At 39.1% G+C, this 25,701-nt stretch overlaps 1 protein-coding gene across 2 annotated transcripts in view; it reads right to left on the bottom strand.

Annotated features, from left to right (window-relative positions):
* LOC126417061 (caspase-6-like) overlaps positions 1 to 25,701 on the bottom strand; it is a 193,710-nt gene that overhangs the window by 42,139 nt on the left and 125,870 nt on the right. For both annotated transcript variants that reach the window (XM_050084957.1, XM_050084966.1), the window contains exon 5: positions 15,024 to 15,086. In XM_050084957.1, coding sequence (XP_049940914.1) covers positions 15,024 to 15,086 — 63 coding nt within the window. The remainder of the gene's footprint in view (positions 1 to 15,023; positions 15,087 to 25,701) is intronic.

The following is a 25,701-nucleotide window of genomic DNA, read 5'->3' as shown; positions in this document are numbered from 1 at the left end:
ATTGATTTCCCTAACGACTTTTGAAATGGAATTTGCAATGTGTCTACCTCTAACTACCATTCCACGTTCAGTGTGGTAATTTCCATCGTACGGATATAATCACGTCGGAAACCTTCCCACATCAAACACCTGAGTACAAATGACAGCTCCGCCAATGCACTGTCGTTTTATACCTCATGTACTCAAGACTACCGCCTTAGGTATATGTGCATATCCCTATCCCATGACTTTTGTCACCTCAGTGCACGTGACGCAGCTGCATGATTCTGGATGGCCAAGCGGATAACACAGTGATGCAGAAGATCCTATACTTACTGAGAGAGAGCAGCCTGTATGTAGAGATGGGCAGCTGGTGATACTTCAGGTGCCTGGAGATGCTGCAACGATTACCATCCAACTCTTATGGATCTGAATGGTATTAAAGGGGTCCGTACCTCTAGGTGATTTTGGGACTGCTGAGATCTTTCATGGCAGTGAGTATGGCTGCCTGGAGGCATCGACTCCATATTCCAATGGCAGACATGTTTCCAGCCAATGTTGTAGAACAACATACTGCAGTCTTGATATGTAACTCTACTACCACTGTACAATTCTGATTTGTTTTAGTAGACTTTTCTCAGCCATAATGCGATCATTTCACACAAACTAAGTTACCAACAGTAGATATATGGGGACGTGAAAAAAAAAAAAAAAAAAAAAAAAAAAAAAAAAAAAAAAAAAAAAAAAAAAAAAAATAAATAAAAAAAAATAATATATATATATATATATATATATATATATATATATATATATAAAAAAACAAAGATGAGGTGACTTACCGAACAAAAGCGCTGGCAGGTCGATAGACACACAAACAAACACAAAAACACCCACACAAAATTCAAGCTTTCGCAACAAACTGTTGCCTCATCAGGAAAGAGGGAAGGAGAGGGGAAGACGAAAGGAAGTGGGTTTTAAGGGAGAGGGTAAGGAGTCATTCCAATCCCGGGAGCGGAAAGACTTACCTTAGGGGGAAAAAAGGACAGGTATACACTCGCACACACGCACATATCCATCCACACATACAGACACAAGCAGTGGTCTTTAAATATGTCTGCTTGTGTCTGTATGTGTGGATGGATATGTGCGTGTGTGCGAGTGTATACCTGTCCTTTTTTCCCCCTAAGGTAAGTCTTTCCGCTCCCGGGATTGGAATGACTCCTTACCCTCTCCCTTAAAACCCACTTCCTTTCGTCTTCCCCTCTCCTTCCCTCTTTCCTGATGAGGCAACAGTTTGTTGCGAAAGCTTGAATTTTGTGTGTGTGTTTTTGTGTCTATCGACCTGCCAGCGCTTTTGTTCGGTAAGTCACCTCATCTTTGTTTTTTTTATATATAATTTTTCCCACGTGGAATGTTTCCTTCCATTATATATATATATATATATATATATATATATATATATATATATATATATATATATATATATATGACGGTCTTCAACTAGATGCTTACATTGGTCTGATGCTATAACTAAAAGTTTGTGAGTCACATTTCTAGTGTACTGAAAGTTTTTGTGGATGAATACAGAGGGCGCCCTGTTTTCATAGCTAGAATGACACTACAAACGTTCTAAAATATATCAAGGGTTATTCAGAGTTACGACCATGAGACAAGACTACGAAGACGTGAACAAGATAAGTTTGTAAAGGAATCTTTGGGAGAAATGGGTAGAGATATCACCTAAGTTATACAATCCCAGTATGTTTGGTACAGTAGATGAGCACTTGTTACCTTCAGGAGAAAATGCTCTTCCTGCCAGTATATCCCAAATAAACCACCAAAGTACAGCATCAGGTTACTGGTGGTTTCTGACAACGAAGAAAGTTGTGGGTGGAATATTCAGCCATATACCGGGAAAAGACCGGGTAGTGACCATGAGAAGACCCAAAGATTAAAGGCTGTACCTGACTTGTCTTATGGCTTGAAAGGGCATAACATTAAGTGTGGCAAATTTTTCACCTTCTACAAACTCGAACAAATGTGATAAGAGAAGTATCACAGTGATTTGAAATATGTTTGCTTTTGTTCTACAGTATTAATTTATTGCAGTAACCGGTTTTCAGCTAACAAAACCGCTATCAGACATGTACTGCAACATCATAGGTGTATTCACTAGTTGGCATGCTCACAAAGGAGTCACTTCCTGCTACGAAGTGGAGACATGTCACTGTAAGTACTCAAAATACGAAATGTTTCCTATTTTAACGCCACCTCGCTGTTTGTCTCTTGGCGATGTGCGTTGATTTGTTTTATGAAGTGACAGTTGGAGTAAGGGTTGATCTCTTCCGAATGAAATTCAATGGCTTTGGAGAAGGAAGACCGTGTCCCGCTGGTCAAGTTGTTTTATCAGATAGATAGCAGTGGCAGCGCTGCATTATGGGAATATCGCTGACAGAAACAGCTGCGAAAAGGCCCCGTGTCCACCAAGACTGTAAACAATGTGATCAAGGAGTTTTAAGAAACAGGTGAATTAGGTGGTGCAGTAGGGAAAGGGGAAAAGAGAGAGAGGAAACCCATTCCCATAACAGTTGACGATGAAGTTGCAGCAGCTATAGCCATCTGTGCTTCAAATTCTGCTGTCAGTACTCAAGCTATAGCCATCTGTGCTTCAAATTCTGCTGTCAGTACTCAAGCTGTGTCATGGTATTTCTCTTTACACTCGTCAACAGATGAAATTATTTTGCTACGAATTTTACACTTCTATCCCTACAAGATTCAAAATGCAGATCAAGTCAAGACTCAAGATCGACTATAAAGCTGTGATTTTGCGCTCCATTATCTGGCACACAGGCAGACATCAATTCAAAGCAACACTCAACCTGACCATCTCAGATTTCTCATAAATTTGGTGCATCTAACAATCCAGATAAGAGATGGAAAACTACCGATTAGCAGAGGTATGTGTTAATTGTTAAGTAAGTTACAGATCTGCAGAGGTAGAGAATAGTGTGAAATTTACATGGGTCTCTCTCAACCTGTCACCATAAGTCTGGTTCTAATCCACATACAGCAGTAAAACTTACATAACAAAAAAGTTAATGAGAAGAGCTTTACATTGATATGCAACACGCTGACTTTCTAAGAATTTTTCACATTCAAGGTCGTTAACCTTAACCTTTGACTTCGGATATCTCAAAGAACCTCACCTTCAATTTTGTTTGGGGAAAAAAAAAAAACTTATTGCACTGCCATAATATACTACTACAAACGTGTTAAATATCAAAATGCCACACCAAAGTCATCATTGCCAAAAATGTACTTCTTCTACATCAATATAGTATCAAAATTCTGTAATCATCAGTGTATTCAGTAACTATTATACTGATAAATCGGTGAAAACTTCTTTAAGTGAACAACCAGCCAGCTGTTTCATGGCTGTGGCTTGTTTATTCAACCTGCGCTGTATATTTCCTGCATATTATTCAGTAGGAGCTTGTAAAAAATTGATTTCAGGTCAAAATTGTACTGTTGCATTCCATTTAAATAAGAACAAGAGTAGAGAAGAATCTGAGGAATGTTCAGTAACTGACCGTGAGAAAGTGTCCTAATGTGTTGCTGGGTGAAAAAATTTGAAGGATATGTAGAAAGCAAATATCACAAAACCAATCAACATGCAGCGGTGTTGCCTCAGCTATGTTAGGTACTTCCAGAAAATATGTTAAGTGGAAATGAAATATGAGGGTTGACTGAAAAGTAATGCCTCCACCTGCGCAACTCTTCAACAGTTGGCGGTATTGGCATGGGGCAGGTACTGGCTTGTTTCGTAGCCTCTTCTCTACAGCTCCAGTTGGCGCGAAGCCTTAGCATTGAACGGTTGTGTTGCTGCAGTGCAATGTATGGAACCCTTCGCAGACGGTCGGGCAATGTGATTTAAGCCACATGCAGTCATTGAATTCTTGACGGCAGCAGGTGTCACCCCAAAGGAGATTCATCATAGAATGAAAGCAGTTTATGGTGATTGTGTTGATGTAAGTATTGTGCGTCGTTGGACGAGTAAGTTTAAAAATGTAGAAGCAGGAACATCTGACCTGCGTGACAAACAGAGTTAGATGTGCCGGGACAGCAACGACTGAGTTACACCAGCAAAATGTTGACAGATTGATTCAGGACGATCGTCGTATCACTCAGAGAGAAATTGCAAGCACAGTTGGTATTTCACCAGAACGTGAGGGTCATATTATTGCTTTGTTTGTCTGTCGGAAGATCTGTGCACAATGAGTACCCCAGATGCTGACTCTTGAAATGAAAGCGCACAGACTTGAAATTTGCCACGAACTCCTCTCACGTAACGAGAATGAATTTGACGCCTTTCTCCATTAAATTGTGACAGGAGACAAAACGTGGGTACACCATTACGACCTGGGGACGAAACGTCAGTCTATGGAATATCGACACAAAGAATCGCCCCAGAAACAGAAATTTGAAAGCGCTGCCCTCAGCTGGAAAAATCATGGCTTCAGTGTTCTGGGACACAGATGTTATTATCCGTGTTGATTTCCTTGATCGTTGAACAACAGTAAATTCAGAGCGTTACATCACAACGCTGCAAACTCTGAAACGATGGCTAACAACGGTCCGAAATGAAATTCTGAATTCACCACCACATTGCATCCTCCACACAGTCCGGATTTAGCACTGTCTGACTTCCATCGGTTCCTGATAAAGACGATCTGCGAGGACATCATTATGGTTCTGAGGAAGACACTGAAAGAACTGTGAGACTGTGGTTGTGGAAAGAGCGTCGACTTCTTCCGTGACTACGAAGTCTTTCATGATGGAGCCCTTGCATAAAAAGTTCTCGGTTTACTTGCCGCGTCAAATTTGGATAAAATCCCAAGCTTTCGATGACCACCACAGTCACCTTCGTTGGTGCAACAACCAGTAAGATTGGCAGGGTCCTGAGCCGGCAGGAAATCAGACCAGTCTTCCGGCCACACAGGAAGATTAAGGAAATGCTGCGACCCGTGAAAGTTAATCTTGGCCTGAGAGTACCGGGAATTGACAGCATTCCTTGCGAGTGTGGGAATAATTATGTGGGCCAGTCTATAAGAACTGTTGCCGATCGCTGTGTGGAACATCAGCGTCACCTGAGATACAGGTACCTAGAAAAATCAGCGGTGGCTGAGCACAGTTTGTTAAATAAACATAAGATTTTATTCGATGAAACAAGACTACTTGCTCATGCTTAAAACTATTGGGACTCTGTCATCAGGGAAGCAGTTGAAATTAGACTCTGTGAAAATAATTTCAACAGAGACTCCAGTTATGCACTCACAAATGCATGGAAAATGCAACTGATGAAGAAAGAGCACAGAGGGAGACTTCGTACATTCCTTGTACTTCTCTGCCTGTTGCGATGGATGGCGCTGCAAGCAATGCTGGGTAAAGCATGCAAACAAAATCTATGGATATAGAGGACACCACCTCAGTAGGCGCCGGTTTCACTGTGACATCATCCACCCAATGAGAAGCCGTCCACTGCTTATAAAAGCGGAAGCCTCACCGGTCCACGACAGTCAGTTTTACCCCTGACGAAGATGACGGAGGTAGTCATCGAAAGCTTGGGATTTTATCCAAATTTGACACGGCAAGTAAACCGAGAACTTTTTATGCAAGGGCTTCTTCCACGATGGCTGCAGAAAAATTGTTCATCGTTGGGAGAAATTTATCCAGTTGGCTGGTGATTATGTGCAAAAGTGAATATTGGTAATTAAAGGACACATTCTAAAGATTATTTCTGCATTTTGTTTATTAAAATATTCCCATCCAAACCCAATTAACGAAGGTGGAGGAAGAAATGGAGATAGAGAAATAGTAGCCCAGCTGGAATATGAATTTCGCGCACGGAAGGTATGTGTGATAAAATACAAATTTTCACAGTACTTCCACTTCAAATTACACTACACGAAGAGCAAAACAGCTATTAGAAGAACATGGTATATTAGTGACACCAAATCCAAAACCAAGTAAGACATGTTGTAAAAAAGCTGTTCAACATGTACATGATTTTTATTGTGGTGGCAATGTTAGCCATGAGATCTCATCAATAAAAGACTTTGTTCTGCGAGAAAAAATGGAATTAGATCACAAAGCAGAAGCACTTAGGTTTGCATAATCTTAAAGACAGATGTAGGGCAAAATGGATTCTTGTACCTAAACATGTATATGTCTAAATTTATTACAGATAGAATAGTATAAATTGAGACTATTATGTAGAACATAATGCTTGATACCGTGTGCAGTTTTTGTTTGAAAATGCAGATCGACATACATTTTACAAGAATTTGAATTTTTAATGTACCTTTTCGTATAAACTAGTGAAACAACAAAACTGGAATCCAACAGTTTATATTTGCATAAGAGGCAAATAAAACGTGTGGAACAGATTTTTGTTTAATATCACAGTCGATATAAAATTAATTTTTTTGTTTTGTGTTACACAGAACTGTTCTATTTTTCTCAAGTTTTAAAAGAGGACATTTCTCAGAGGGAAGATAATTAACTATTGCTGCACAGGATTATGCAGTAATTAATCTTAAGAACTATGCCAAATTTCAGGATGTTAGCTTTTATATTTTCTGAGAAAAGACACATTATCAGTCAAAAAAGTTGGTTTACTGCAAATAGCATTTAAAGTCTTTATTTCAGTTTTTGGCAATATTGCTATACATCTAGTGACTAATGCTGTCCATATCCATAATCTTTATTCTCTTCTTCGTCTTCCTAGAGCAATCCCTTCCCCTGCCGTCTTTGCCTAGCCAACGTTTGCATTTTTTCTTCTGCTGCCTCGGCTTTGTCCAGTCATGCTTCATGGATGCTTCTCAGTATCTTCAGTGTGAATGCATCTGAATGGAAGCCTAGTCTCTGTTGGCACTTAATCCTACCTAAATTTCCACTACTGAACACTGGACAGGCATCACATTCAACTATCTTCATAACAACTGAGGACACAAATACTGTATTTGGACAATGCATCCACATAAGCTAATTGTAGCTCTCATTTGTATTCTGTGTTTTCCGATGTACACTGATTTTCAGCAGTTCAGGATTAGCTAGGTATCTGAAAGCAGGTTTTATAACATCTAAAACAACAAGTGCCAAACCATGTTTGTGGGTGTATGGCATTCCACTGGCTTCTGCCTGAAGATATTTGCACCACGATATGTCACAAAGGGAATTTCTAGGATTATCATCTGTGGAAATTTTGTGAAAGAATATTGACCATATGACTTCCTGCATTTTGGTCACACAATGTAAGTTACCTGTGATAGCTATTCCATAATATATTTGCAAAATGTGAATTTCCTTGTCTGTCAGTCTGTTAACACCTCTCTGTGAGATTCCATCTAATTTCTTGGCTTTCAATTCTTTCTTCAATCTGAGAAGTATAACTTCCATTCACTTTTGAACATGCCCCACACATTCCACTTTTTCCATTTTAGTTTGTGAGACACAAGGATTGCTCTCTAAAACAGTCTTAAAGACACTGAACTCTCCATCACCTAGATACTTCACATATGTAACACCATATTGTTCAACTGACCTTTAGAATATTTGTTTCATCCCACCTGCTTCTATCACACCACTTAACCCCTCGCAATTCCTGGTGCCCACTTACTTGTGTTCTGAGACTTTATCACTGCACTGTTGTCCTTCCTTCGTCACACTGATAAAAATATTTGCTCATTGCTTGAGATCTAAGATTTCCCCTTTATCCACACAAAAAAATGTATGGCCCCACTTCATCACAAGAGACGCAAAGATCTGTCTTCACTACACAGTGTCCTTCTTCCCCTTCACTGTTTATATCTACAGCTTTCTCAACAGCTGCTTTAATGCCCTCCTTGCACTCAACTTCAAGAGCACTGAGGAGTGTTCTTTTGTAATCACTGAATCCAGTAACTGATGCAGGCACGTCCATCATGCCACAAAACAAATTTTCGCCTTTTCTGCCTGCACCTAAGCATCTCAAGGCGTAACAAAATGTTGTATTCACCTCATACATCTTCTCATGGAGAGCCGAAGACTCGAAATGAAGATCTTGTTTACAAACTTTACACAAAGTATGTATATTACCTACAATGACAATTCTTTCACTGTCATCATAAAGTCTAAGGCCCTTTGATCCACAATTACTACATGAACGTGAAACATTAATCATACAGGCAAGTATTTCTAATTCAGTTAACTAAAATCCACTGGAAAAGCCATGGTTTAGATTGTACGCAGCATCACCAGTTCCTTCACAAATTTTCTTCTTCGATGAACTCAGTGACTTAGCTGAAACTTGTTCTTTACACTTAGGAGCACCATCTGTAACACTGTTATTTAAATATCCTGCACCTTTTACTAGTGAAATTCGACATTTCCTCACTTTTTTGAATATGCGTTTCGACCTATTTCCAGCAAAACAGGTTGATATATGCAAAACTAAAAACTGAAATAAATTTGAAGCATGTACTTCACAGAAGAACCACGTTGAAATCAAAGGAAGTCTAGACTCATCTGCAGTTCCTTTTGGTAGTGTGAACGAAAAATTTATGCACAAAAAGTTACTAGCATAGAGAAGGTGTGGATCACATCACAGAAAGTAAGGGCGTAGCATGCACAGCCACCCAAATAACCTTTTCTAAAAGATATTTCTAGTCAGAATTCGATTATGAAACTCTGCATGTTATTCTTAAATAATCAATATAATAAACTGTGCAGTTACAAAAATTTGAATTTTTTCGCAATTTTGCCCTATATCAGCCATTAAAAAATTGTATGCACATTTCAAAGCTATATACCCTGATACAAATAATGAATGTTCAAACCTTTGTGAGTTGTGGTCAAAACACTGTCTTCGTGCCAATGCAAGTGAAACCAATGCTGTTTGTTTGTGTGTCTCACACTATACTAAGTTGTACGGCGTAAATCGAAAGAACTAAAGCCTGTGTCACCTAGGACGGCGCTTCCGCGCATAGGAGCGGACTAGACAGAAAGGGTGGGGGGGGATGAGAACTGCACATGCACAACTGCATATCTGCGGACAAGAGTCAGGCTCGGTTGTCTATGGTGCATTGTATTATACGGTCAAATCTATGAGGGGAAAAATAAATATTGAAACCAATTTCGATCATTTATCATGACATAAATATTAATTCACGTCTTGAGGACGTTGCATGCACTGCTCCACAGACTTACTCTTCATGACGTCGGGGGGTGAGAACAGCTGACACAGCTTTGTGAAGACGTGAAGTACACTTTTTCTCAAAATGATTATTGTCTAACAATAAGGTCATTGGAACTGCTTGCAATAATTACTGTTTATTGCAAATTGAGCTGCATTATGAGTAAAAATTTAATACACAACAAAATTAACTTCAACTACAAACCGAAATCTTTGTATCTGCTTGGCAACTGCTTTTTAAAAAAAAAAAAAAAATGTGTAAGGTGTGTGTGTGTGGATGTGTTTGACTATAGTTAAGTGTAATCGCTCTGCATAGGAAAGCATTAGTCGGAATGACAGACGTCTACATTTGGAAATATCGGTCTTCTCATTAATTTATCCAATAGCATATTCTCGCGTGCTATTAAAGCTTACAGTATGGTGGGAAAGGGTTAACATCTGCTGGTGGGAAAGGGTTAACATCTGCTTGGGTAATATTTTGATCGTTATAATCTGCATAACTAAAAGGACAAAAAGTCCTACACAAAGGGGGTAGGAATTTCTCATTATTATGTGTACCTCCAATATGTCAACAATCACATTTTTTAAACCACGAGCCTTTCAAGCTAAGAAATATTATTACTTTCTTCCAAAGTCTATATCGTAATATCATCGTCACTTCTATTTGAGTCTGTTTCTGAACAATATGACTGAAAATTTACGATGATACGTTGAAGGCTTATATCCATCATTACTTCCCTGTCAAATTCTTCTTTCTGAAGCTTTTCAGTATACCACAGGGACAGTGCTCATGATGCAGGCGGAATGTTGTCTATTGCCTCATTGTCTGTTTTCTCACGCACAAGAGATTTACTATTGTTACCTCGAATGTTTTGTTTTTTTCTCTCACACAGCCTTAAAAACCTTTGCCCCAATTAATTCTGAGGGGCTACGCTGACAGTGACAGGGGGTACACGAAAAACTATGTGACTCCATTCGCGTGCAAGGAAGTCAAGTTTGACGTTCTGTCATGTGACTTGTATAAATTAACAAGCTTCAGGAGATCGGCGTAAGTCTGATTTACACGGTGTTTAATATTTCTGTTTTTAAGTCGATGAAAAAATCTGCATTTCTGGTGCTTCTACCTGATGTTTCACGTATAACTGGCAATGGCCGACTTCGAAGGTAGGTATCACAATAGTTATGAATCACGTCACGAAAACGACAGCATTCATTTCCGTATGGCAATCATGGCTGATTTTCTTACACGTAAATATGAGTTTATTCTCAGAAACATAACCAGAAGATGAGTCGGAATGCTCAATAATTATTCGAGAACCTATTCCTATGAGAACTTTAATACTGACAGTACCATCACTCATTTTCCAGCAGATCTTCTTCCAATGATTCTAATTGGCCCATTTTTCATCAAGGTAATACACTGCTGAACTACCTCCTTCTCTTGTATCGTGAATCTTTATATTAGAAATAGTTCGTGCTGAGCTTATGTCGCTTCTTTGAACTAAAAACTGTCTCCTTAACATATCTGAAACCAACGTCTTTTAAAATTCTTTACATTGATGAAGCCGCATAACTGTAAGACGTTTTACTGATGTCGGGCATTCATCATTCACATTAAGCACTTTAAAACATCGTTGTTAAAACCATCCATTTGTGTTACACGTTCCTTGCGATTTCCAGGTGACAAGAAACCAAATGCCTCTATGGTTCTTACAGCTCAGACACTTTCGTTTAGAATTCTCTTCCACTTCTCTTGCCGACACCACATTGTTCTAAAGTCCATTCTTGTGCCTTAAATTGTAAACAGTAGGAGACCTGCTTTAATTCATGTTTGAAAAAGGTCTAAAAAAGGTAAATAATCCGCCTGCCTGCTTGTAAAGCACTTCACATTTATTGCTGTCATATGACTGTTTTTTAATCGCACTTAAAACATTTACAAATGGTTCAAATGGCTCTGAGCACTATGGGACTTAACTGCTGAGGTCATCAGTCCCCTAGAACTTAGAACTACTTAAACCTAACTAGCCTAAGGACATCACACACATCCATGCCCAAGGCTGGGTTCGACCCTGCGACCATAGCAGTCGTGCAGTTCCAAACTGTAGAGCCTAGAACTGCTCGGCCCCTCCGGCCGGCTAAACATTTACAGATACACATCCACAGCTATACTGCCACAAGAAAAAATAGGAAAAAAATTGACAGTTGAATGAATAATTCGGCTGTCGCAGACTACAGCACACAGTGCAGCAAGTAGGAGCGAGATTCTCGCTCTCTAGCCGTAACTCTCTCATAGCCACCCGGAAAGAGAGTGAATATTATTTGGTTGAAAGTGGATAGTGGAGGGGGATGCACAAAACTGGTGAAAATTTGGCCGCCTTCCTACATGACGCGAACTTCAATAAAGTGTAAAGAAGACACTTTACCATCATGTAAGCACTGTGTAGCGTTTGTTATGTGCAATTCTGCACTTCCAGCATGTTTCTTAGGTGCATATCCCTACTGTGCATGTTTGGCAAGACCGATTGCATTGACGAAATTACAAACAAGTGTTGGTTAACCACAGATAGGGTAGTTCTAGAGATATAACAAATTCTAGAGATCATTTCATTGAGGTGTTTGCATCGAGTTTACAACAACTCCTTCAACACTCATGTATCATCCAGTATCACCTCACTGATCTTTAAAAATCACTAAAGAAGATCTCAGAGTAAATGAATATCTTGTTTGTGATTACTGCGTTACCACTCAGGATAAAATACAGGGATTTCTCTGGAATAGCTCACAGATTACAATTCACACGTTTATAACTTACAAATAACTTACAACATCGACACAAATACTGATCAAATACTCATGTGACATACTGGGTGACAATTATTGAACTACATGAAATAAAATCGTCATAACTTCTGAACGGTTTGCGTTAGGACGTTCAACCTGCATTCTTGGTTGCAGGGTATGTTGGGAATTAGTGTTCGCAAGGGCACACGGCTTATTGTTGTCGGCCATTTGCACGTGCAAATGTCACGGTACAGCGTGCCTGAGTGTATAGCACTTGTGAAGGGCTACTATGCGAGCAATAACAGCCCAACTGCGGATCAAACGAAGTTTGCAGCCATGTGTAAGCGGAAGACAACCTGTCCAAGAGTGATAACAATCAAGAATTTGATTCACAAATTTTAGAGAATGGGTAGATTCGTAATGACAGAGTGTCCATGTCAGTCGTTCAAAAAGGTAAGATCGCCTGAAAACATCGATAAGAAATGCACTGTGTTTCAGACCAGCCCCAGGAAATCTATCAGACAATCTGCACAACAGGTGGGAATCAACAGGGTGACACTGCGACAAAGTGTTCTTGAACACATGCATCTCTACCCATGCAAAATTCAAACCCATCAGCCATTAAGCCCCAGGGCTATGGAACAGCAGTTATGTTTCTCTAACACTATCGCCCACAAAATTGATGAACAGGGCTAGCATGTCCTTATGGCTTGGTTTAAGGACAAAGTGCACTTTCATTTGGATGGGTTCGTCAATAAACAAAATTGGCGCATTTGAGGGACTCAGAATCCATATTTCGCAATCGAGAAATCTCTTCACCCTCAGTGTGTGACTGTGTGGTTTCCAATGTTCGGTCACGGAATAATCGGTGTGATACTCCTTGATGGCTTGGTGACAATCGAATTGTACATGAAGGTTTTAAAAGATAATCCATAGTGCCCCTGATTTCGATAAAATGTGGTTCACGCAGGACGGTGCTCATTCCCATCGAAGCAAAAGAGTGTATCTTGTCCTGGAAGAGGACTTAAGGAATCGCATTCTGGCTCTGGGGTACATAGAGGTTACTGGCGTAGGTCTTGATTGGCCGCCATATTCTCTGGATCAGCACAATGATACTCCTTTTTGTGCAGCTTAATATAAGGTATACAGCAATAACACCAAAACCATTGCTGAGCTGAAGATAGACATGCAGGAGGTCATCGACAGCATCGATGTTCCGACACTTCCGTGGGTCATGCAGAATTCCGCTATTCATCTGTGCCACATAATCACCAATGACGGCAAGCATATCAAACATGCCATATCCTAAATCCGAATATCTGTAGGGACACGTACGTCTTGAATGAAGTGTGTGTCCACTGTGGTTTGTAACTGATTTATGTGATTTTCATATACTTCAATAACTGTCACCTTTTATGTGCAACTATGTGATTGAGTTCAGTATGATACAGTGTGTGTGTATTCTTTGCAGTACAATTTCATACATTTTTAAAATGTCACTTTCCAGCTTCGTAGCACATTTACCACTTTCGAGATGAAAATGCTGCCCTATACAAAGACGGAAATAATTTCATGAATCTGTGCCACCATCAGGAAGGTTTCGAATGGCATTATTTTGGAATAGAACTACTGTTGTAGTGTAAGGAAAATATTTCTTTGTGTATCTACGACTACATATTGATTCACATCTTTACTACGACATCAACAAGGCTGAATAACGTTTCAAGAATACAAGTACAATTCCATGTACCCATAAGATTCGTTGTGTAATACCTGCTGACAAAGGTATAGTAAAAACAAACACATATTCTACTTTTATAGAGAGCAGAGAGGAATCAGTGGCTGCTCTTTGGAAAGAAATGCTGTTAACAGTCAGCCTATATGTATGGTTGCATACTTCTTACAAATTTATGAAGAAACGGATTAAGTATAGTCCAGGTTCTTGCGTCTACATGGACCATCTCCATCATTTGTGTTTCCTGCCACACCAAATACTTGTGTTATCAGAAGATGTGGCATTCTTAGAAGACTACAACTAGTGACATCTACTAGAAGAACATGATCTTCCCCTGCATCAGTCCGGTGAACATTAAAGATTTAATTGGAGATTCGAAAAAGCCTGATGTAACCACTTTCATTGCCTTTTCACTGAAGCTACACTATAAATGAATCATAATACCACAACAGTAATATATACATTATTTTTATATAATGTTACTTATGAACTGTATTTTTTAATAATTTGTGTTTCACATTTATGTGCTACCTCCTTCATTTTGATAGGATATTGATGTTGACAAAATAAATTTTTGGGCATGATGTCTTTGATGTGCCATCTTCATAAGAGTTTTTACCGTGTTCAAAATACTATATCGATACAGTAGAATATCTTTTCTTAAGAAAAATGAAAGTGGAGTGTTTTGAGATATTCAAGGTCAAAAGTCAAGGGCAGTTACCTTGATTATGAAAATTCTTAGAAACCTCCAAGGTTGCGTATCAGTGTAAAACCCTACTCGTTAGCTTTTCAGGGATACTAGTTTCATTGCTGTACCTGTATAGAATCAGAAATATAGACATTTGTGCTCAACCATACACATGTAAATCTCACACTATTCCCAAACTTCGCAGACTTGTGACTTTCTTCGCAGTTGTCCTACACCTCTGCAAACTGGTAATTCTACATCTCTTATCTGGATCACTGGATGCACCAAATTTGAAAGACATCTGAGACGGTCAGGTTGTAAATGTTACTTTTTTGTGTTGAATAACGAGGACTCACTCACACCTGGAAATGTATGACATAGGGCGATGAAATATTCTTTAAACAGACAAGGCTCGTGTTATTTTGCATGGTGCTGTGAACGTACAGAACTGTCGTACATGAGGTCCAACTGTGCCATATGTTGTGCAAGGCAGGAACATCCAATGCCTTTATCTTATCTGATGCCCATCGTAGGGCTACTGATGAGAAAACCTTAACTAAGAAATTAACTTTTCAAACTATCAGACGGATATTAAGACAATGTCTTACCTGCACAGGTGTAGTATGGCGTAACGGAGCCAATGGAGTTCCAGCCATCCATCCCCTACTCGCCTGCAACAGAAAGACACACTCGATTAGGTTTCAGATTTCGGTAAATTACAGTACATTGAATGTACTAACATGGTTGAAAGTATATGAAAACAGAAGCGGAAACGTTCCTGTAAATATGGGTCTACAGTATAATTGCGATACAATTGTGAATGTGTAGTTACAGGCCACTAATTTCTTCTTTTGCTGTAAACATCATCATGGATTACTCATTGCACACAGTCAACAGTCTGCAATAGTAGAGCGGCAGTGAGAGAATGAGCCCAAATCGCTGACTCAACATATGGCAGTACTTTCTAACTTGTGTCATCTTATACATTTACATGTCATATTGAAGGTCACAATTGACACATGGCAAGGTCATCCAGGGAGGAGGGTGGGGGTGGGGAGGGGGGGGGGGGCAGGATTGTAGTGAGAGATTATCCAATATAAATCGAGCTCCCTCCCAATATCTGCCCATTTTGCTCCTACCAAATAGGAACCATGCAATATGTGTTGTGCCAAAACAAAGGGGTGGCTACAGCCAGACTTCCACATATTTACTTACATTGTTTGGAAGTCATGGAATTTCCACTGCTTGAAAATCACACTTTCTTAACAGCGCCAAATCATGTTCTTCACCCATGGTATGGGAAGAGGAGCAGTACTGTTACTGCTATTTTGCCAAATGGCAAACAGTCTGAACACTATTCTATAATGTTCAGTGCCCACATGGCCATGTATACATTTGTATTACGACCTATTAATGTTTTCCGACGTTCACATAACCAAGATGTATCATATAAATATACACACAAATGGCATATACTCAAACACACTTGTGATATAATTATGCGCATGTCTGTACTCCACAATTATGGCCAAGACGATATGAATGTGTGCTGAGCGCCAGTCCACATGTGCCATCCCTGACGCTAGATGCATGTTACGAGGCAGAGATAAGGACACTGTCCAGTGACTCAGGTGAGGAGGAACAAAATTATACTAGATTAATAACAAAAAATATTCCTTCTAAGCTACATTTTAACATTTATCGATAAATCACTCACCCAGTTGCATGAGAATTCTCAATGGCTAACCGTAACATCACAAATAATATTGTTTATGGTTATCTACAACTTAAACAAGAGCTCCTGTAAACATGTTGGTTTAGAGATGGTGCACAAAACTCCTCATCCATCAAAAGAAACCATCACTCAGCTCTACTAATCACTTTTATTATCGATGCAAGAAGAAATTGAAATGTATTAATTAAATGTAGGCATAGAACTGTGATCTTACTTAAGTCTCTTCATATACCTTGCTATATGTAAGAGATTATAAAGAAAGAAGTGCAGCTGTAAAAGTTCCATGCATGTTAATGGAATTGCATGTTCACCACCGTGACTGAATGGATGAAGTAGCCCTGTCACAAGAGCCTTGTAGTTACCAACTGGTCCTGTATTTATACTTGAAACTGGCACACGAGGAATTGCTCACTAGTGCCTAATAACAAACACGCATAAGACAAAACATTGTGACCACTACCCACCACGATGATGGATGCCACTTGGTGGCATTACAGGCACGTGATGCAGTAACAAAAGCATGGAATCAGAACAGACACAGATAGGGAATCACATTAGTGAAGATGTGGGCTGCAAATGGTGAAATCCACTGAGATAAGTGACTTTGACACAGGGCAGATTATTATTACACAGAGCCTGTGAACGAGTATCTCGAAAACGGCGAATCTGGTCAAATATTCATGTGCTACTATTGTGAGTATCTATGGAAATAGGTACAAGGGCATTGAAACTACCACTAGGCGCTAAATAGTTTGGATGCCCACGACTCTTCACAGAACGTGGGGTTTGGGGACTCGTCTGCTATGTAATGCAGGATAGATAGTGATCTGTGACATCTCTACCAAAAGCACACAAAGCTGGTGTACGCAACACTGTTTTGGAGCACACCATTCATCATACATTGTTGAACATGGAACTCTGCAGCAGCCCACATGTTGACCAAACAACATCGTCAATTACGGTTCCCGATGGCAAGAGACCATCAGGATTCGACCTTCGATGAATAGAAAAGTGTCAGCTCTTCACGTGAATCACATTTTCTCTGTAGTAGCTCGATGGTCTTCTCCACAAACGTCGTCATCGAGGTGAACAGCCCTTCGAAATGTGCAGATGCCAAGAATGTAGGCTGGTGGGAGCATTATTATGCTATGGGAGACATTCTCCTGTGCTTGCATGGGATCTGTGCAGTAATCAATGACACGCTGACAACTGCGAAACATGTGAATCTTTTCAAGCTTAATGTCTTCCCCAACAGCGATGTCATTTTTTAGCAATATAATTGTTATTGTTTGGGAGCCAAAAGCGAGCTCCAGTGGTTTGATAAGCATTATAGTGAATTCACATTGATGTCTCGGTGACCAAATGAGCCTGTCGTAAATCCTATTGAGCCCACTGGGTTGCTGTTGGTCGCAGTCTCTGTGTATGCAAGTCAGCGGCCCATTGTTTATGCGAATTACACGATCTGAGCATAGATATCTAATGCCACATACCTACAAAAACCTACCAACAAACTGTCGGATCCCTGATACGCACGATTTTTGATGTAGTTCATTCCAAAGATGGACAAACAACCTATTAAGCATGTGGTCATAATGTTTTGGTTCATCAGTGTACATGCTACCGTTGTCTAGTCATGTGATTGCAGGAAGACTAATCTTCTTCCGTCAGTGTAAATCCACCCTGAGGAGATTCGCTTTGAGCACATATATTCATAATTTCAAAACTCTATCACAGCCGATTGTACACAGTATTGATGGAATAATCTAACATACATTTAGTGAAAGCAGTGATTTTCCACCACCTCAGAAAGTAAAGATGAACACTGTGATCATATTTCACGTCGTGGCAGAGGAAGAGCAAAGTAAGATACACAAATATTTCTGTTTATGTCATCATATGAAGTGGACGTCATGTATTTGAGCCATGTGTATTGCTGGACTCTAGTCTAGTTGGTGACAGAAAATGCTACTCTTATTAACACATTCAAACATGACAGTATGAATTTAAAACATATTTACGAGACATATGTATGTAGTAACACACAAAATTCAGTGAATTCACTGAAGCTCGAAATTTAGTGCGGATGAAAATGCGAGATGCTTTCAACAGTTTCCACAATGAAACATTGTCTCAAAATATGATAGAAAACCGAAAGAGATTCTGGTCGTATGTAAAGTACACCAGTGGCAAAAACAAAAAAAACAGTCAGTACCGTCACTGCACGATAGTGATGGAAATGTTATCGATGATGGTGCCAATAAAGCGTAGTTGCTAAATACTGTTTCCGTAATTCCTTCCTTAAAGAATGCGAAGTAAATATTCCAGAATTCGAAAGCAGAACAGCTGTTAGCATGAGTGATAAAAACTTGTAGAAATCTTAGGTGTTGCGAAACAACTCAAATCACTTAAGAAAGGCAAGTCTTCCGGTCCAGATGGTGTACCAATCAGGTTCCTCTCAGAGTATGCAGACACAATAGTGCCTTTCTTAGCAATCATATACAACCGCTCGCTTGACGGAAGGTCTGTTCCTAAAGACTGGAAAGTAGCACAGGTTGCACCAGTATTCAGGAAAGGAAATAGGAGTAACCCATTGAATTACAGATCCATATCACTGACCTCAATTTGCAGTAGGATTTCGGAGCATATACTGTACTCGAACATTATGAATCACCTTGAAGAAAATGACTTATTGATACATAACCAACATGGAATCAGAAAATATCATTCTCTTACTTACTCCACGAAGTAATGAGTGCTGTTGACAAGGGATCTCAGATCGATTCATATTCCTAGGTTTCCAGAAGGCTTTTGATACCGTTCCTCACAAACGACTATTAATCAAATTGCGTGCATATGGAGTATCGTCTCAGTTGTGTGACTGGATTCGTGATTTCCTCTCAGAGAAGTCACAGTTCGTAGTGATAGACGGTAAATCATCGAGTAGAACAGAAGTGATATCTGGCGTTCCTCAAGGTAGTGTCATAGGACCACTGCTGTTCCTGATTTAGCTAAATGATCTAGGTGATAATATGAGCAGCCCTCTTAGATTGTTTGCAGATGACGCTGTAATTTACCGTCTTGTAAAAAGTGGCAATTGCCACTAAACAAAGAAAAGTGTGAGGTCATCCACTCGGTATTACAAGAAATCCGATAAATTTTGGGTATACGATAAATTGCGCAAATCTAATGGCTGTCAATTCGACTAAATACTGAGGAATTACAATTACGAGGAACTTAAATTGGAAACACCACACAGATAATATTGTGGGAAAGGCGAGACAAAGACTGCACTTTGTTGGCAGAACACACAGAAGATGCGACAAACCCAGATTAGATTAGATTAGATTAGATTTACTTTCATTCCAATTGATCCGTAGTGAGGAGGTCCTCCAGGATGTGGAACATGTCAGAAAAACAACAATACATGACAAATATTTAAACTAAAACAAATAAGCTAATGTACCATTCCACAGGTCCCAAGTGGAATGATCGTCATTTTTTAATGAACACTAAGAGTCATTTTACAAATACTATTGCACTGAATTTAAAATAAAAAAGTTTTTTATTTATTTATAAGGTAAGAAACATGTAATACAACTACTGTAATACTTATTTACAATGAACACATTACTGCACTGAAATGGTGCAGAAGTTAGATTATACTTACACACACACACACACACACACACACACACACACACACACACACACACACACACACACACACAAATTTTCAGTGAACACATTACTGCACTGAAATTGTGCAGAAGTTATGTTGTACTTATATACAAATCAGTTGGTTTTCCTCAGAAATTCATCAATGGAGTAGAAGGAGTTGGCCACCAATAAATCCTTTAGGCTTCTCTTAAACTGAATTTCATTGGTTGTTAAGCTTTTTATGGCTGCTGGCAAGTTATTGAAAATGTGTGTTCCTGAATAATGCACACCTTTTTGTACAAGACTAAGTGACTTTAAATCCTTGTGAAGATTATTCTTATTTCTAGTATTGATTCCATGAATTGAGCTGTTGGTTTGAAAAAGTGATATATTTTTAATGACAAATTTCATTAAGGAATAAATATATTGGGAAGCTGTAGTTAGTATCCCTAGTTCCCTAAACAGGCTTCTGCAGGATGTTCTTGAGTTCACACCACATATAATTCTTACTGCACGTTTTTGTGCCCGGAAAACTTTAGCTTGGCTTGATGAATTACCCCAGAAAATAATCCCATATGACATTATGGAATGAAAGTAAGCATAGTATGCCAGCTTTTTCATTTTTATATCCCCTATGTCTGACAAAATTCGCATTGCAAACAGAGATTTGTTAAGACGCTTCAGCAGTTCTGTGGTGTGCTCCTCCCAGTTGAATTTATTATCAAGCTGTAATCCCAAGAATTTAACACCGTCCACTTCTTCTATCTTCTTGTCATCATATGTTAGGCATATACTCTTGGGACACCCCTTACAAGTTCTGAACTGCATGTAGTGTGTTTTTTCAAAGTTTAGTGACAAAGAATTGGCTAGGAACCAGTGATTAATGTCTACAAATATGTTATTGGCTGATCTTTCTAAGACTACACTTGATTTGCTATTTATTGCAATGTTTGTATCATCAGCAAACAAAACAAACTTGGCATCTGGTAATGTTACTGATGAAAGGTCATTGATATACACAAGAAAAAGTAAGGGCCCCAAAATGGAACCTTGTGGGACCCCACATGTAATTAGTTCCCAGTTGGATGATGCCTGATAGCTTGATACATGTCTCTTTCCTAATAACACCCTTTGTTTCCTGCCAGAGATATAAGATTTGAACCATTTTGCAGCATTTCCTGTTACACTATAATATTCTAGTTTACTTAAAAGGATATTGTGATTTACACAGTCAAATGCCTTTGACAGATCACAAAATATACCAGTTGCCTGCAATTTTTTGTCTAATGAATTAAGTACATTTTCACTGTAAGTGTAGATAGCCTTCTCAATATCAGAACCTTTTAGAAATCCAAACTGTGACTTTGACAGTATGTTATTTGAGATAAGATGGTTATAAAGACGACTGTACATTACTTTTTCGAAAATTTTTGAGAATGCTGGCAACAGTGAAATTGGACGGAAATTTGATGCTATTTCTTTATCTCCCTTCTTAAACAGTGGCTTAACTTCAGCATATTTCAGCCATTCGGGAAATATTCCACTGATAAACGACTGGTTACACAGATAGCTTAATATGTTACTTAGCTCAGAATCACATTCTTTAATTAACTTTGTTGATATTTCATCATACCCACTAGATGTTTTTGATTTTAAAGATTTTATGATGGACATTATTTCTGTTGGGGTAGTGAGGGTCAAATTCATATTATGGAAGTTACTTGAAATGTCTGGTCTAAGGTAATCCATAGCAGCATCTACCGAACCTGACAACCCCATCTTTTCAGTAACAGTTATAAAATGTTTGTTAAAAAGTTCTGCAACACTATACACATCTGTCACCAATGCATCATTTACTCTTAATGCTATTTGTTCCTCTTCATGTCTGGTTCTACCGGTCTCCTCCTTCACTATATCCCATATTGTCTTTATTTTGTTATCTGATATGACTATCTTTTCCTTGTAATATATTTGCTTTGACATCCGTATTACAGTCTTTAATATTTTGCAGTATTTCTTATAATGTGCTATAGCATCAACATTGGAAATGTTTCGGATTGACAGATACAGTTTTCTTTTTGTTTTACAAGATACCCCTATTCCTCGAGTAATCCATGGCTTCTTTGTAGACTTTGCTCTAACCTTGGTAAGTTTTGGGGGAAAGCAGTGTTCAAATAAGGTAAGCACTTTATTAGCAAAAATGTTATATTTTTCATTCATCCCATGAGCACTGTAAACATCAGTCCAGTGAATGTCTCTGAGGAGTGTCCTAAAATAATCAATTTTTGGCTTACTGATTACCCTCTTGAGCTCAGATTTAACAGATTTTATATCCTGTTCAGTATTAACATTTAACAGAAGGAACTGCATGTCATGGTCTGAGAGGCCATTGACTATTGGTTTTGTAATATAATTTTGTTCATTTGACTTTTCTATAAAGATATTATCAATGGCTGTTTGTGAGCAAGTGGTTATCCTAGTGGGGAACTTTACTGTGGGAATTAAGTTGAATGATAGTGTTACTAACTCAAATAGGTTCTTATTGGGAGAGTCTTTAAGGAAATCTACATTGAAATCACCAGCAACCACTATTTCTTTGTTTTTGGTTGTTAAATGGGCCAGTACAGCTTCAAGGTGGTTTACAAACAGATTAAAGTTACCTGCAGGTGCTCGATATACACTTAATATTATGAAAGATTTTTTGTGAAAATCTAATTCTGTTGCACATGCTTCCATATGCTGTTCTAGGCAAAATTTATGAATGTCTATGTTCTTAAATTTATGACAGTTCCTGATGAATGTGGCAACTCCTCCTTTCTCCATTTCTGATCTACAATAGTGAGATGCTAACCTAAACCCTGTAACACTTAAAAGTTCTATACCAGTGGTCACATGATGTTCAGAGAGGCAGATTATGTCAGCTGGGTTTGAAGACTCTAATTCATCTATGCAGATAGTTAATTCATTAATTTTATTTCTCAGTCCTCGAATATTTTGATGCAATAAAGATAGCTGACATTTCACATTGACTGACTTAAAATTGGATGGAGTTAAAATATCTGCTGACAGTTGAAAATTCTTAACCAATGGCTGTTTATGTTGATGTAATAAGCTGGAATTATGTTTTTTGATTTCTTTCTCAAACTGAAGGTTTGTCTCAGTTCTAACCTCTCTTAAAATTTGTTTTCTTTCTGTCCTCCCTACCCTAAAAAAGGGTCTTTTCTGAATCCTATAACCACTGGTATTTTACCACTCATGACAGTGCCTCCCCCCTTTAACTTTCCTGCTATTTCCCCAGCCAATTTACCCTTCCCCTTCCTGTTGAGGTGAAGGCCATGCCTAGTATAATCCCACCTACTGACAGAATCAACATGAACCACACCAATGTGTGACCCCGCACCCGACATGAGCAGCCGTTCCAGCTCCAAATTAACTCTCTTGACAGAAGAGTTCAAATGAGGTCGGTCATGGCGCCCAAGAACAGATACAAACTCAACACTGGTATGCCTCGATGCTGATGCAATCTTCGCCAGGTCACACTCTATGCTGTACCCAGGATCTCTGTCAATACTGTTACCTGCCCCACCCACTATAACCACGGTGTCTTCCTTAGTGAAATCTTTGCAAAGTGATCCTAAATCCTCTGTCACCTGCTCCAGACCAGCACTAGGTTTAAAAAAATTGGTGACCTGGTATTCTGATCCTAGTTCATCCTGCAAGAGTTGGCCAACACCTCTTCCATGGGAACTACCTAACAACAACACTTTCTTTCTCTTTACTGATTTCCCTACATTCTTACTTTTCAATTTGCTGCTGAAAGTTTGTTGTGCCCTGTCTACACCTGTAACTGCTTGAGGCTCACCAGCTTCTAACTGAAGCAACAGGTCAAATCTATTTTCCACATTCACCATAAAGCTGTCAGACAAAGTTCTAGGCCTGTTCCTCCTGTTGCCTGTTGCCACTTCCCACCTCTCTTTACCCTTCTCCCTCCTTAACCTGTCAAGATCTCCCCTGGCCTTGTCTAACTCAGCCTGAAGGGCAGCAATTTTCCCCTCCTGTTCCAGTATCTTCCTATCTCTACTACAAATCCTACAAAACCACTGATGAGTCTCATTTACTTCCCCTATTCCCACGCCACTACAGTCACCCACATGGAAAAAACTACAGCACCCATCACACCAAAGCCCCGACCTAACAATTCTACGGCAAGTCAAGCACTTTTCACTCATGATAAACGTAATAATTTATTAAGAATAAGTCAGTTAAATTACAGATAAACACGAAAATATGGTTACACAAATTTGGCCTATACGCAACTGTGTGTAAACAAAAACAAAAGTGCAAAGTTTCTGAAACAACAAGTTAAACTTTACGCTACTTTCCGGAAATGTTAGTTAAATAATGAAGAGGTACGCTAAGTTAAATTGCTGGAGAGAGCAAGGAACAACTAAACGAAATTCTATAGATTTGCTGCAGCAGAACGTAAACAGAAAATACGACTGTACGGTCTTTTCGCGTTTTCTGCTATATCACGTAATGAGAAATGAAACCTTTAATGGTACACTTAAACGGCACACTAATACACTTATTTACCACGTAATCAGTACTAATCTATGTGTTTTATAATCTAAAATAACTTATCTTTACGAGAACACCAAACCTCGCGCTAGTCGCTTGGCTGCAGGGCTGCCCACTAAAGAGACAGCCTACATTACACTTGTCTGTCCTCTGCTAAACTATCGCTGCGCGGTGTGGGATCCTTACCAGGTGGGATTGACGAGAGACATCGAAAAAGTGCAAAGAAGGACAGCTCGTTTCGTGTTATAGTGCAATAGGGGTGGGAGTGTCACTGATACATTACGCGAGTTGGGGTGGCAGTCACTCTTTGTGGCGAGATCTATTTACAAAATTTCAATCACCAATTTTATCATCCGAATGCGAAAATATTTTGTTGACACCCACCTAAGCAGGAAGAATTAAATGATCATCAGAATAAAATAAGAGGAAACTTAGCTTGAACGGAAAGATTTAGGTGTTCCTTTTTCCCACGCGCCATTCGAGAGTGGAATCGTAGAGAAGCAGTATGAAAATGGTTGGATGAACCCTCTGCCAGGCACTTAAGTGTGAATTGCAGAGTAACCATGTAGATGTAGAATTTGTTAGCATATGAGCTGATAGCTGGAATCATACGCTATATAGTTTTCCAGTAATTGATAAAATGAGGGAATTGAGTGAAGAACGATACAAACGAAACTTCCAGGAGATTCTGCTTAAAACGTTGTATACTACTGCTTACTACATCAGTATACTGTAGACTATTGACAAATTGGCACAGATAGCATGCACTCTTCTGAGGGTGTGAAGGTTACACATCTATATGCTGACACAAAAATTGAGGGAATTAACGCTAGAATGATACAGCTGGAAAGTCTTGTGAATGTGGTTACTAGAAATAATGAGATGTTGGGGTGGCTGGATGTTAAAATCCTGCAATGTGAACTACATGTCAATGACAGGGTTGAAGAAGTCATCACAAAACTAATTGATATATATATCTAAAAACAAAGATGATGTGACTTACCAAACGAAAGCGCTGGCACGTTGATAGACACACAAACAAACACAAACATACACACAAAATTCAAGCTTTCTCAACAAACTGTTGCCTCATCAGGAAAGAGGGAAGGAGAGGGAAAGACGAAAGGATGTGGGTTTTAAGGGAGAGGGTAAGGAGTCATTCCAATCCCGGGAGCGGAAAGACTTACCTTAGGGGGAAAAAAGGACGGGTATACACTCGCACACACACACATATCCATCCACACATATACAGACACAAGCAGACATATTTAAAGACAAAGAGTTTGGGCAGAGGTGTCAGTCGAGGCGGAAGTGCA

Source organism: Schistocerca serialis, chromosome 1 (genome assembly GCF_023864345.2).
Source record: "Schistocerca serialis cubense isolate TAMUIC-IGC-003099 chromosome 1, iqSchSeri2.2, whole genome shotgun sequence".
In the NCBI taxonomy this organism is placed as follows: domain Eukaryota; kingdom Metazoa; phylum Arthropoda; class Insecta; order Orthoptera; family Acrididae; genus Schistocerca; species Schistocerca serialis.
Note: the sequence above shows the minus strand (reverse complement) of the source record. Positions and strands in the feature narration are given on the sequence as shown.